The sequence below is a fragment of the Lissotriton helveticus genome, chromosome 5_1, assembly GCF_964261635.1.
Source record: "Lissotriton helveticus chromosome 5_1, aLisHel1.1, whole genome shotgun sequence".
Classification (NCBI taxonomy): Eukaryota; Metazoa; Chordata; class Amphibia; order Caudata; family Salamandridae; genus Lissotriton; species Lissotriton helveticus.
In genome coordinates this window covers 459,674,129-459,689,183 of record NC_136065.1, presented here as the reverse complement: position 1 = coordinate 459,689,183, position 15,055 = coordinate 459,674,129, and the positions used below count along the sequence as shown (strand labels likewise).

The 15,055-nt window shown below is 44.6% G+C and overlaps 1 protein-coding gene across 1 annotated transcript in view; it reads left to right on the top strand.

The window, feature by feature from the left end:
• The window catches only part of DRGX (dorsal root ganglia homeobox), an 86,259-nt gene extending 74,192 nt beyond the window's left edge, over nt 1-12,067 (top strand). Inside the window, exon 6 of the mRNA XM_078640976.1 lies at nt 11,509-12,067. Coding sequence (XP_078497102.1) covers nt 11,509-11,771 — 263 coding nt within the window. The 3' untranslated portion in view covers nt 11,772-12,067. The remainder of the gene's footprint in view (nt 1-11,508) is intronic.
• The last annotated feature ends 2,988 nt before the right edge of the window (nt 12,068-15,055 follow it).

The following is a 15,055-nucleotide window of genomic DNA, read 5'->3' as shown; positions in this document are numbered from 1 at the left end:
CGTAGGATCTACAAGTGGATCTCCACTGAAACGAGAAGAACAGTCACCCAGGCCCTTGTCAGCAGCAGGTTGGATTATGGAAAGGCCCTCCTCGCTGGAGCCTCGGCCAAACTCCTGAGACGGCTCCAACGCATCCAGAACGCCTCTGCACGCCTGATCCTCGACATCCCTCACCGCAGCCACATCACACCCCACCTGAGAGACCTGCACTGGCTCCCGGTCAACAAGAGCATAACTTTCAAGCTCCTCACCCACGCACACAAGGCACTCCACAACACCGGACCAACGTACCTCAACAGACGACTCAGCTTCTACACCCCCACCCGCCAGCTCCGCTCTGCTGACCTCTCTACAGTCCCCCGCTTCCGAAGAGCGACCTCAGGCAGCAGATCGTTCTCTTACCTCGCCGCCAAGACCTGGAACACTCTCCCCATCCTCCTACGGCAGACCCAAGACCTGCTGACCTTCAGAAAACTCCTCAAGACCTGGCTTTTCGAGCAGTAGCAGCATTCCCCACCCCAGCGCCTTGAGACCTTCACGGGTTTGTAGTGCGCTTTACAAATGATATGATTGATTGATTAACAGTCCTGTTGACACAATTGTAAAAGAAAAGGTCCAATCACAAAGTGAGTAGTCCTACCAAGATGGAGTTATATGTGAACCCTGTCATACGATGGAACTGGTCACCTGTATCTCAACAGCTCCTTGTTTTCATTCTTTGTTTTCAAATTAGCAAGCAGTTTTTCTTTTTCTCATTAATATATTTGAAGTTTTCTTAAATGAGAATGCAGACTGAGCTGCACCATCTCTCTCTGAGTCCAGGGATGTCTTATGGATTCAACGCTTAAGTTTGTGTGGCGGGTGCAGAGTCAGACAGTGTGCTACATCCCAGCAATGTGTTGCTTCCAGTGCAGGCATGAATCCACATGTGCACTGGGAACACCACTTACCGAAAGGCAGACCAGCAGTTTTAAGGCATCAGCTCGCATTTCACCGGAGGCCACGATCTGGCCTCCATTTCAAAGGGAGGTAGCGATCCTCTTGAGAGCAAGTGCAGTGAATGACTGCAACCACCTAAAAGCAACTGTCTGAACGCTAATGCCTAAGGGACCTCCTTTACCTCCCTTCCATGGGGTGCCCTCGGGGGGGCACACTGCACTCTACCTAGTTGTGGCTCTGTAGCTCCTAGTGACAGCCTCTTTGCCTCTGCACCTGCATCTCTTATAAGCCACATGCACAAACAAAAAGGATTCTCTAATTTGCCTGTGGCCACTCCCCCATGCAAATGAGGTATGCTCCATTGAGATCGTGCAGGTGCAAATTTAGCACTAGTGCAATATGGATTACAGAATGGGTCGCACAAGCATCTGTTGCCCTTTTGTAATACCAAAGTGCTTGGGGAGTACAAAAAGTAGGAACAAACACTTGCTGCGCACCTGGGCTTTTTCTATAATATGACAGTAGGATTAGTCTGAGAGCTGTGTGAGCTCTCTAAACATGTGAACGAGCAAAATAAAGCAAATCTAATAGTGAAAACAAAATACTTGTATCAAAGGACCCAGAAGTAGGATTTAATTTTAAAACCATGAAAATAAACACGGTACATAGGAGAGAAACCAGTCCTTTGGAAGAGTAGGCTTTTAATTAAAATGTAAGATAAATTACCCTTACTCAATTTCTTTCTACCAAGGTAAAACATTTTTGAATTGCTGTTCGTCCGAATGTTTTCTGTTGTTGGAATGGTCTTAGTATCCCCTTAGCACAGTGGTTCCCAAACTTTATCAACCCACGGCTCCCTTGACCCAATTGGCCATTGCCCGTGGCTCCCCACTGTTATGTTTTTTTGGAGGGTGGGGGGGGGACGTAAGTCCGGCCTCTGGAGTATTTGCACTTTTCTCCCTGTAAATAATTCGGATAAACGTGATGAAGGTATTATAATCTTATACACAGGGTATTTTGCCTCTAATAAAATATTCCTCTTTACACTTCTTTGCCCATGCCAATTTTAGAGTACCCTCTCAAACTTTTTTTATCCTACTTACAGTGCTATAAAGCACCCCAATGCATGTAGGCCCCATTGCCAAAGTGTTTCTACGCTTGAAGAATATTTGCATGCACTTACATTTCTACCCACGTCATACGTGCCAACACACTTGTCTCAGCAGGGTGACTCATGATTTTGTAAACCACATACAGCTTTATTTTTACTGTCTCCTCTCTAAAATTGCCTCCAAATCAATGCAAGTAAAATAAATTACTCAGATTTTTTTTTTAAACGTCCCTCTTTCTTGCTTTCAAATGTTGGCATTATGCCGTATATGGACCTCCCTGTGCTCAAGGAGAGAGCCGGGCTGTCTGGAAATGGGTGTGTACTGAAAGAAATGTTCACTGGAAGTACCTATGATTCAAGTACAAATGTCAATACTTAATAATACTTAGTGTGTTTAATAGAAAGGACAACTGTACTTTCCTGATAACTTGCATTGGTGTCAAATGCATTTGGAAACAAGCATTGACATAGCCAATAGGTCTCGCCTTTTGAACCTTATAAGTGTTTAGACATGCAGCACATTATCCTGGGTGCTGTGCCACCAGGTATTGAAGAGCTATACAGTTTCTACACACCGGGTCATGCTGTCTGATTCAGGAATAGATGCTTGCCTCAGGAGAGATTTATGGGCACATTCCAAAGCATTTTAACGCACAGACAGAAAGACAAGTGCCTTGATGCAAGTCAACATCACTATAACATTCTGTGTGCGGCTGCATCACTAGAGTATTGAACAGCCTGAAGAATCAGCATCAGGGACAAGTTAAGCTTTTAACATAATACGATGACCGATTTATCACACTTCCTGCTGTAAACTGTGCACTGATTTACAAAAGTCGAATTGTTTGAGCAGTGCAGGAACCTTGCTATATGTGAGTTTAGGCTGTCTCCGAACCGCCAGACCAGTAGTGATCTGTTCATGGACTGCCACCATTCACCTTGTTGTATTGTAGGCTAAAAAATAATTTTACTGCATTACCCTGTCTCCACTTTAAACGAGGACTTGTGATGTCTGACTGAAATGGGATTCCTATGGCTCCCTCCCAACTCCTCTCACAAATACTCCTCACTTTCTGCACATGGACGAGATGAGGAATGCAGAGAGAGGGTAAAGTATCAGGCAAGGGACGTGGCCTTATAGGCAGGGCTGTCGACTTTTAGTCAAGTCAAGAAATACTTTATTTCAGCCTCAAAGACCATAAAAGCAAAAACAAGTCATTTTAAATTTCATTGCAGATTATCAATCAAATGTCGACTTTTAAACGTGTGCCCTGGTGATTCAATTAAAGCCTAGGGGGTCATTTTGTTTGTCAAGCGAATGAAAAGAAGTAAAAAGTGGGCTAGTTGACAGGTATGCATAAATGCAAAAGATAAAGGACACTGAACAAGTGACACCATCATCTGATCACATTGTTCTTTTCCCAAATGTCAAATAACAGTCCTATCAAAATAATATAGCCCACATTTAGGTATGAGATAAAAAAAAAGTGCCTCTTAATGCTTCCCTTCCCGGAACACGACGATTTAATGGACAGGGTTAACCATTTAGAATATCTGGACTCAAAGAAAACAGAATAAAAGTAGAAGTACTCTTTTCCCATACATTAAAAACAAAATAAACAAATGTCAGTTTTTACACAATTTATACTAATAATAATCTCCTTCTTTCAGATGCAGGGCTTTTTATGTGCACTCAACTTGTGGGGTACAACTCCGAAGGTTACAGTGTACACACAGAAATAAATCCCTTTAATAAAATAACACCAACAACGATGTATACAGTGACACCATCTATAAACTTATCTACGTTCGCTATCTCTGCATTGACACCAAACCAACATTCCCTTATGAAAAGCCAAATTTCCCCCAGCAACTAAAGAGTATTAAGGACAAATGGTGCCAAAATCCCTATACGTGTTCTTTAACTAATCTTAAGAATTTCTTTTGCACTACTCTTGCTTCCCTCAACTAACTCATGCTGGATGGCGTTGATGAAAAGACAGACAAAAGTGTTGGAATTTACCTATGAAAGGCGATGGGCCTCTCCTGCGCATCCAATTATTTCGATTTACATTGATTTCTACAATTTACAGCAACGCAATATTATGGCATTTTAAATTGTTCCTAAATCCGCTATAAATCAACAAGCAGACGTCATATACTGCGAAGAAACAACACAATAGGTCAGTACAGTCAGTGCACTAACTAAAGATAGCTCCTCCATTCAGCCACTATCTCCCTTCGTCATCTCTATGATAGCGAACACGAAAACAGAAGAAGGACTACTTTCCCCCAATTCGAATATGGTTACTTTGTTGGAAGAGCTTTTACATATGTTGTTTAATTAACACATAAACAGGGTCTAAACTTTGGAAACATCCATGCCTAAAAGTTTACAAGGACTGAGGTGTGGCGAGGTGGGGAAGGGTGCAGACAAAGACACCCACGATCCAGAAACGCAGCTCTGGCAGTACGTCCCAGCCCCTTCTGTTCTCAAATGCCTGAAGCTAACTAAACAAGCAATTAGGGGAGTAAACAACATACGCATGACGGGGTGGGCCTTGTGCAAGGACTGACGTGTAGCGAGGTGAGGATAGGTGCTGACACAGACAAACAAAAGCAGAAAAGAAAGAAATATTTAGTCCCCCAAAACGAACAGATAAACACAAATGTAAAGATGGCAGTAACTGGTTGGTGCTCCGTGGGAGTAAACAAAGCACAACAAGCAGACACTGAGATGACATCACTCACCTACGAAACCGAAAGCAGCCCGGGCTGAGCGTGAGAGGGCGGGGGCTGCCGGCGCATGCGCGCTCCGAGCCCCGGCGCCAAAGCGGAGTGCGGCATCTGAAGTCCTGGGTCCCAGGAAGGGGCCCGGGTGAAGACCAGCGCTGCGGAGGGAGATCGAGGATCGAGACTGACCCCCTGGCTGACGAGAGACAGAGACACGGAACACACTAAAAGAGCCCGGTGAGTTAGGGGGGGGATGTGTGTGCGTGCGTCTGTCTGTGTGTGTGTGTTGTGTGTGCCTGCATGTGTGCCTGCCTGTGCCTGCGTGTGCCTGCGTGTGTGCCTGCGTGTGCCTGCGTGTGTGCCTGCCTGTGTGCCTGCCTGTGCCTGCGTGTGTGCCTTCCTGTGCCTGCGTGTCTGCCTGCCTGTGCCTGCGTGTGCATGTATTGTGAACAGCCGGCCGGGATCGGAGCGCGTGACCTGTTCCGATTCCGGCCGGCTGCGTGCGCGTGACAGTCTGTTGTCTCTGCCTAGTCCTTGAACGGGAAAAGGACTGAAATGATTGCAATAGATCGCTTTGCGACAGCAGGGGCTTTCGCCCCTGCATCGCAGGCGCGACCTAAAAACCAAAACTATTAATGAGTCTAACAAAATAAATCAGACATCTTCCGCTTACTTTGGGAGTGTTGGAACGTGGGGATCCTCTCCCTCGACATGCCATCAATTAAGCACTGCGTTTACAGCTTTAGGCATGTTACTTACACATCATCGACATCATGCGTTTAAGTCTAATTAGTTTAACTAAAACCAACAGACCCTTCAATATTAAATGCATTAAAGTGCTTGGTGTGCAGCTCACCTGGCTAGGTTTGGCGGCTTCCCAGGGAGCCATGGTTCACAGTTAGGGCACCACCGCCTTAGCATGTCTACTTGTGCTCTTTACTTAGCACATACAGAGCTTCTTCTGCTTGTAGTACCCTATATGTACCAGAAGAGGGAACCCTCGGCTCAGGAGCAACCTGGGCTTAGACCACCTCAGTAAGGATTTCCTGCTGCAAATGATATTATTGGAGGATGTTTCCACTGGTAAATTAGTCTAGCCGTACATCTAATTAGTGCAGGAGTGTAGAGAAAATCTATTTTTTCCGGATCAGGTAATGGGCCGTGAGGTAAGCGAAGAATCAATCCCTGGAGGTCGCTCTTATTCTCACGAAAGTAGAGCTCGTCCTTTAAGTGGAAGTTTTTGCACGAGGTTTTGTAATAGCACACACGTTTTAGCACTCACTACTAAGCTCTTTTAGGTAGGGCAGGGGTGGTTATTTTTGTTGCAATTTTGTGAAGTTCTGTGGAAAGCTTAAGAACTTCGGAAAGTTGCCGATTTGTTTGTTTTTGCACTCTACAGGAATATCTCAACTTTTGCCCAGAATATGTTGCAGTTCAACGCATTTTACCCTGAAAATAATGTTTTAGTTTAACATAATTTGCATAGAAAAACTCAGCTAAGGGTAAACTCCCGAGAAATATTCGGCAAAAGGTAAACCTGATTAGAAAAGTTCTAAAAGAGGTTTGCAACTTCCTTTGTCTACATCGAAGATTATCTTCCAAAAGCCCTTTTTAGGTATAATCCCTTGAATTCACCCCCTCCAGGCATTATATTACAAGGGCCCAGTAATTTCAGAAGGGCTAATACCGAGGAACTATATTTAAGGGTTCGGAATTTTGTTTTTACTGTTTTTTTTACTGATAAATACAGTGAGAAATCAGTGTCTTTCCTGTCTGTATTTATTAATAAAAGCAGAAACATACAGAAAATTGACCATCTTTTGATTGACCCATTCTGCCATTCAGATTGACAGCATGGGGAGTTAAACGATATGAGATGTCCTTAAACGTCTGCATATTTCAACATATGTTTGTGCTACAATGCTAATATTTTCATGATGTGGTAAACTTGTATTATGTTTTTGCTGTGTAAAATGCGAAAACCGGACAGGCAGAAAAGTATGAGTACACTTTAATTGGCTAAATAAATTTGATAACATACGTTTCACAAATTCATTAAATCAAAAACACTAAATAGTTATGGAGAAACGCCAACAAGATAGCTAAAAAAGAAATATTGACAAATACAGACAAACAGTTTAAAGGATTTAAATACAAGAAAACCTGAAGCCCTAGTTAGATATTTTAGCAATGACATGCAGGAATTGAGCTTACTGTGCCGACTTCCACATTTTTCCTGGGTATTCCACCCAACGACTTTGCCTTCTTGCTGTAGATGAAATCTCCTGCTGGGAAACTCCTCAAAGCTGGCGTTCCTGCTAAATTTATAATTCTGATAGGGACAGTAACTGCAGTTACCTAGAAATGGAGCAAGGCAGTGCTTAATTTGAGCCAGTGGTTTCAGGTGCTCAACACCAACCCTTATTTCACAGGGCCGGGACTACGATTTCTGACCCTGCAGGTGCTGGTCGCAATATTAATTGTTCAACGTCAAAATAAAAATAAATGATATACCTTGCAGGATGACTGCCTGGTATGTCTTCATAGGCTGGCCTACCCCTGTCCAGACAGGCAAGAAGGTGTATCATCATGTCACAGCTGTCATGAATAGTGGCGGCTGGCACTGATATTGGGTGGCGGGCGAGGGGATGTAAATTTTGTATCATTTTATTTTTCCTTTAGTTACACTGCTTAAAAGCAGTAGAGCGATGCTCCTCTGCCTTACGGAGGAGCCGCTGGTCACAAATCCAAGAAGTCTCATCAATCAATGACTTGTATTTCTATTCACCAGTCTGCTGCACCCCGCCACTGCCCCAGCCTCCCATTGTATAATTGTAGCTAGGGGCTGGTTCATGGCTGAGTTGAGGCAAGGAAGGCTGGGAGAGCGTATTCTGTACTTGGCAGTGAGGGCTCGCTAGGAAGAGTAAACAAAAGTGTTGAGTTTGTTGCCTAGCCAGAGCAGCGTTGCCTCTATTGCTTCTATCCTTAACATGCTTGATGCGGCTGCGGCAACAGCAACTTTCCTGCTCCATAAAAGTTGTATTAGTGCACTACCTCCTAGCACGCTAATTGCTGAGCATGCATGAGTCCAGAAGGCCGCAACATCCGCACTCACTGGCATTGGCAGCTTTATGACTAGGGACAATGCTTGTGTTGTAGCCGGCAGGGTCCAAGCAAGCTGAGCACTGTATGCTGATGCCGTCGTCATCGCTGGACCAAACTAATTACAGGCAGCATAGCAGTGACGTGCCCTTCTGTGATAAGTGTTCCTCTTGAGCAGCCGCCTGTTCCATAACGCAGTCGGACCATTCCCATCTGTACGTACAACCCTATGTGTGTTCTTGGCTTCTTCCTCGTGAAACATCTGCGAATGGCCGGCAGTTTCTTCCCGCCTGACCAATGTGAGCCGGAACCTTCACCACACTTGGCATGCTGTTCCTTTTGAAATAATCAGTCAAGAAAGTTAATCATCCGAGATGGGCAATTGTAAGTATACCCCGACGATGCTTCAAACACGTGAAAATGCTCAGCACAAGAGGAAAGGGACTGGCACACAGGATGGGACCCTGCACTTGGAACGTTTCTTTCTGATGGCAATATTAGCAAACATTAGGCAATGTGCGTGTTGAAAGTGGGACACATAGGAGGTAGAATGGGCTGTGGCCTCCTGCGAAACATTTTCCGGCACCGGAAATTAAGCACCGGGGCAAGGGGAGGCTGAGGAGCGATGTGAGTGAGGAACTGAGAACTTGACATTAGGAAGGACAAAAGGGGACAGAGAAGGAGAAATGTGCACAAGGCGGCACAGAAATTTCAGGAATGTTAAAGCTATATGAAAGCAGTGAAGAGAAATTGTAATGTATCTTGTGACCGTTTTTCCTGCAGATTGCTAAGGTTTTCACAATAGATTTTATCATTTTTTCCCGATAAAGAAATAAAAAAAAGACTTCTTTAGATTTTTAAATTTAGAATCCGATTACCACTGCTGCGACTCCTGGCGCAACAAGCGACGCAAACAAAGCGATGGCAGAGATCACTTCTTCCTCCGAGTATAATCATCATAGAGGTAGTGGGAGGCACGAATATCCAGTAACTTGAAGAGCCTCGCATCAGTTACAAAGGCACACACACATATCACTTTAAAGGATGTTTTTTCACATAAGATTTCTCCAATTATAATATTTCATAGGCATATTTCACTTCAAAAGTTCATTCTCCATTTTATTATTTCCCCATCTATTATCTCCAAATAAGACCCTTTCCTCTTCTATCCCCCCACTTTCCTTTTCAATCCAGCTAACAGACTTGCATGTCCACAGATCAAATTAGTTTCATATTTCCCTATGCTGTTTTACCACTGATTCTGGTTTTTTTTTGTCTCTGGAGTAGCGTGCTACTCGCCAAAAATGGATTTGATGCCTCATCAGTGGTATCATGGTCTCTTATGGGTGAGTGATTCCGTTTAGGACTCTAGAGGTTGAAATCATAAATACATTGCAAAGGGTACCTCTTGGACAATAGATCAAAGATTATTTCGTCAATGGAGTACTACAGAAGTTGTCTCCACATATACTCACTTAGGGCCCAATGTAGGTGGCCATTACCGGTCGGTAACGGCCGAATTCGGCCGTTACCAACCGGTAAATGGGACATTGAGATGTAGGGGCTATATTTTACAGAATCGGTAAAGTTACCGAATCGGTAAATTTACCGATTCTGTAAAATACCGAATCGGTAATTTTACCGATTCGGAAAATTCCTGATGTTGGTAGCACTGTTTCCAGTGCTACAGGCCTTTTAGATTCGGTATTTTACCACCCAATCCAATTGGGTGGTGAAATACCGAATCCAGGTGTGCATGCACATCTGTGCATGCACACCTGTGCCATGTGACAAACAGACATGCCCTTAGGGCATGTCTGTGTGCCACATGGCACACATGCCTGTAATTGGGGTGCCAGAGGGTGTCAAAGTGACACCCCCTGCACCCTTGCAAAAATCGGTATTTACAGATTCGGTAAATACCGATTCGGTAATGCCCATTGATTCCTATGGGCTTCAATGCCCATAGGAATCAATGGGCATTACCGATTCGGTATTTACCGAATCGGTAAATACCGATTCCTTCCGATTCGGTAATTGTAAAAATACAATTACCTACATCTGCCCTCCTCTTTTTTACCACTTCTTAAATACCGATTCGGTATGAATCGGTATTTAAGAAGTGGTAAAAAAGATTTACCTACATCGGGCGCTAAATGCGCTATTAAGTGTGCATATGTGGAGACAACTTCCATTGACGAAATAATCATTGATCTATGGTCCGAGAGATACCCTTATGTTGCAATTTCATCAGAGGTAACAAGCACTACATAAATGCAAACCCTTCCCTCTTCTATCCGTCCACTATACTTTTTCGATCCAAATAACAGACTCACATGTCCGCCACTCAAATTAATTTCATATTTCCAAATACTAATTCACACTAATCCTTTTTCGGTTCCGAAGTAGCGTGCTACTCGCTGAAAAACGCTTCAACACCTCATCAGGAGTAGCAAGCGCTATATAAATGCAAACCCTTCCCTTGTCTATCCCTCCAATATTCTTTTTCAATCCAAATAGCAAACTCAATGTCCACTGCTCAAATTAATTTCATATATACTAAATCACTACTAATCCTTTTTGGATTCCAGAGTAGCGTGCTACTCGCGGAAAAGTGCTTTGTAGTAAGCGATATGTAAATGCAATTACAATTAAATTTCATTACTCAGTGTATCCTTCACTGTATGTCCCAGCGTATTTTGTTACCTTCACAGGAACTGATGTCAAGCAAACCTTGACACACCAATTGCGCTAACACCACAGAAACAAGTGAAACACAAACACAAAGAATATATTTGAGAGGATATTACACACCCATATGTTACACATTACACACATCCGCACACACACACACACACTCTCACGTACAATACAGCGCTCAACCGTTACCATCAACACCAGGCTTAGACCATCTCTATCTCTGGATGAGGGGCAGGCAGCTGACCATAAAGATATATGAATAATTCGTAAAGCCCTTCGGCCATACCTCTCCTAGCAGGATCCTTACTCATTGACTAAGATGTTACTATCAATCGTAGAGACATCCATAACATATCATCACAGAACAATTGATACGTTGGTCTATGGTAGGAACTTTTGGATAATGTGGAAAGACACATCAGGCACTTTCCAGAGCTATGAGGGCATACTAATGTCAGAATTATGCGTCATTTGGGTACCCATAGCATAGCATTAACATAACACAACACAAAGCAAAGATTTTGCTCAGCTTTGAACTCAGTCTTGGTCTTTTATATGATCCCTTCCTTGTTGACTGGGTTTGTCTTTTTTATGAGTAGAGCTTGGTATATTGGATCAGTAATGTTGCTATGTAGCCATATTTCACAATAAAGAAGAAAGTATGCTCCCACACGGCTGTGTTTCCTCTTGAAAGGGTGTCTTAATGTAGGTCTCTTTGCTGGGTACTCGCCTTTTTTGGAATCATGTGTGCACCCATTTCTCCAACCGGGAAGCGCCTTGTGGCAAATCATTTTGCAGAGGCATGCTGTGCACACCTTTGACTGACTTTATTCTTTCTAACCCTGTTAGGAGAATCTTAATGATCCCCTTGTACTCCCTTTCTTGTAGGCCATTTCTAATGTGTCCTTCTTTCTTCCTTCCAGGGAGCTCCATCTGTTCCTGTTGTGTCCCTGACCCCATGGGGCTCTCCTTCCTGCCCACATATGGATGCCAGAGTAACCGCACAGCCAGCGTGGCAGCACTGCGCATGAAAGCGCGGGAACACTCTGAGGCGGTGCTCCAGTCAGCCAATCTTCTGCCTTCCAGCACCAACAGCCCCAACCATCCACCCAATGCTGGACCTGAAATCTGCCAGGACACGCCCTCCCAGGGCAAAGACCCGGCACAGGGTGCCAAGAACTTATGAAGATTTTCAGCTGCAATATTTGCAATATGCACCTCTCCCCTAAACACAAAAGTGGGGTACAAAAACACAGCGCCCAGCAGCGCCCTGCAGGATTTCTGCGCACGTCCCACAGAAGTCCTCAAACAAGCCCCGTTGGGGGTAAACATTGATGGATATTGCCCTCCAGTGGCACATGACTCGTTCAAGTTTCTCCTTCCAGCTCGTGTATTTATGTTATTTATTCTTCAAACAATGCTGTGTGATATTGATGTGATTTTATTTTTGAGCAATACCAAAATATATCTTCTCCTAAATGATGTCCTTCTTGCCTTCATCTGCTTGGACATCACTGACAAGAGGTTGTGCGGCTTTTGGTTTGAATGCAGTTGGCCTGGGCTCTTTTGCTTTTAGTGGTTGCAGAGGGCACACAAGTGTGGCATTTTCTGTATTTCTAGCTCCATTGTATTTGGTGGAAGACAGCATGCCCATTGGTTAGTGTAATAGGGGTAATGGTTTGCCATGCAGGATGTGATGACTGAAGTCATGAAGCTGGGGCTCCACATTAGCAAAGACTTAGACATGAGGTATGCCAACAGGTCTACCTTTTCTGCCTGCTGCAACACAGTAGATTATGCTCAGGGCCACCAGGAGTATGCAGCTAAAGTGGACCAAATTATGTGTCACTGTTACCTAAAATTATACTGCAAGAAAAGGCAAATTATGTGGCATAATGCAGTACATTCTGTGAAGGTATTATTTGACTCTCGTATCGTTCTTACGCACATTAACACGGTCTGGGCAAACGTACGGCCTCATTAATACCAGTTTAACATATCAATGCTGCAAGCAGCAACTAAAAGGTGCACAGATAACTTTTAGAAAGACTCTGGCACTGCAGGGTCCCATATGACACAGAAAGACTCTGGCACTGCATAGTACCATGTGACTCAGAAAGACGCTGTCAATGCAGGGTCCCATGTGACTCAGAAAGACTCTGTCACTTCATGGTACCATGTGACTCAGAAAGACGCTGTCAATGCAGGGTCCCATGTGACTCAGAAAGACTCTGTCACTTCATGGTACCATGTGACTCAGAAAGACTCTGGCACTGCATAGTACCATGTGACTCAGAAAGACTCTGTCACTGCAGGGTTCCTTGTGACTCAGAAACACTCTGTCACTTCATGGTACCATGTGACTCAGAAAGACTCTGGCACTGCAGGGTCCCATGTGACTCAGAAAGACTCTGTCACTGCAGGGTCCCATGTGACTCAGAAAGACTCTGTCACTGCAGGGTTCCTTGTGACTCAGAAACACTCTGTCACTGCAGGGTTCCTTGTGACTCAGAAAGACTCTGGGGCATATTACCAAGGGTGGCGATGGGCAATTATCGCCGGTTTAGTGGCCGTTTTGGCCGCTAAGCTGCTATAATTCTATCGCTCTATTAGCAAGCTGTCGCTAACTGATGTTAGCGACAGCTTTTAGGCGATAGCGAGCGGTTTGGGGCCCGCTTTGCATGTCAGCGATATTTATCGCTAATGACATGCAAAGTGGGCTTACCCAACCTGTTAGCGACTGAAAGCAGTCGCTAACGTCGCTATCGCCTATTAGCAAGGCAGGCGTAGCGATGGAAATATGCCCGCTATGGCCAAAAACTAACGCCTGCTCAGACCAGTTCTTAGCCATGTTATCCAATGGGAGCTGGATAACATGGCTAAGAGCATTTTGTCGCTAATGCGTGAATATCGCTGTATTCTCAGTGATATTCACGCATTTCGCCGCTATCGCTGGATATTTTAGCACAATGGAGAAAAACGTTGCTATAGCATGTTTTCTCCGCTAACATATCCAGCGATAGGCAGCGATAAAAAAATCGGCGCTAAGCCTATTTAGCGATAATTATCGCTACTTGTTGGTAATATGCCCCTCTGTTACTGCAGGGTCCCATGTGTCTCAGAAAGACTCTGTCACTGCATGGTACAATGTGACTCAGAAATACTTCTCTCTTTAGGGTCCCATGTGACTCAGAAAGACTGTCACTGAAGGGTCCCATGTGACTCAGAAAGACTGTCACTGCAGGGTCCCATGTGACTCAGAAAGACTGTCACTGCAGGGTCCCACGTGACCCAGAAAGACTCTGGCACTGCATAGTACCATGTGACTCAGAAAGACGCTGTCAATGCAGGGTCCCATGTGACTCAGAAAGACTCTGTCACTTCATGGTACCATGTGACTCAGAAAGACTCTGGCACTGCATAGTACCATGTGACTCAGAAAGACTCTGTCACTGCAGGGTCCCATGTGACTCAGAAAGACTCTGTCACTGCAGGGTTCCTTGTGACTCAGAAACACTCTGTCACTTCATGGTACCATGTGACTCAGAAAGACTCTGGCACTGCAGGGTCCCATGTGACTCAGAAACACTCTGTCACTTCATGGTACCATGTGACTCAGAAAGACTCTGGCACTGCATAGTACCATGTGACTCAGAAAGACTCTGTCACTGCAGGGTCCCATGTGACTCAGAAAGACTCTGTCACTGCAGGGTTCCTTGTGACTCAGAAACACTCTGTCACTGCAGGGTTCCTTGTGACTCAGAAAGACTCTGGGGCATATTACCAAGGGTGGCGATGGGCAATTATCGCCGGTTTAGTGGCCGTTTTGGCCGCTAAGCTGCTATAATTCTATCGCTCTATTAGCAAGCTGTCGCTAACTGATGTTAGCGACAGCTTTTAGGCGATAGCGAGCGGTTTGGGGCCCGCTTTGCATGTCAGCGATATTTATCGCTAATGACATGCAAAGTGGGCTTACCCAACCTGTTAGCGACTGAAAGCAGTCGCTAACGTCGCTATCGCCTATTAGCAAGGCAGGCGTAGCGATGGAAATATGCCCGCTATCGCCAAAAACTAACGCCTGCTCAGACCAGTTCTTAGCCATGTTATCCAATGGGAGCTGGATAACATGGCTAAGAGCATTTTGTCGCTAATGCGTGAATATCGCTGTATTCTCAGTGATATTCACGCATTTCGCCGCTATCGCTGGATATTTTAGCACAATGGAGAAAAACGTTGCTATAGCATGTTTTCTCCGCTAACATATCCAGCGATAGGCAGCGATAAAAAAATCGGCGCTAAGCCTATTTAGCGATAATTATCGCTACTTGTTGGTAATATGCCCCTCTGTTACTGCAGGGTCCCATGTGTCTCAGAAAGACTCTGTCACTGCATGGTACAATGTGACTCAGAAATACTTCTCTCTTTAGGGTCCCATGTGACTCAGAAAGACTCTGTCACTGCAGGGTCCCA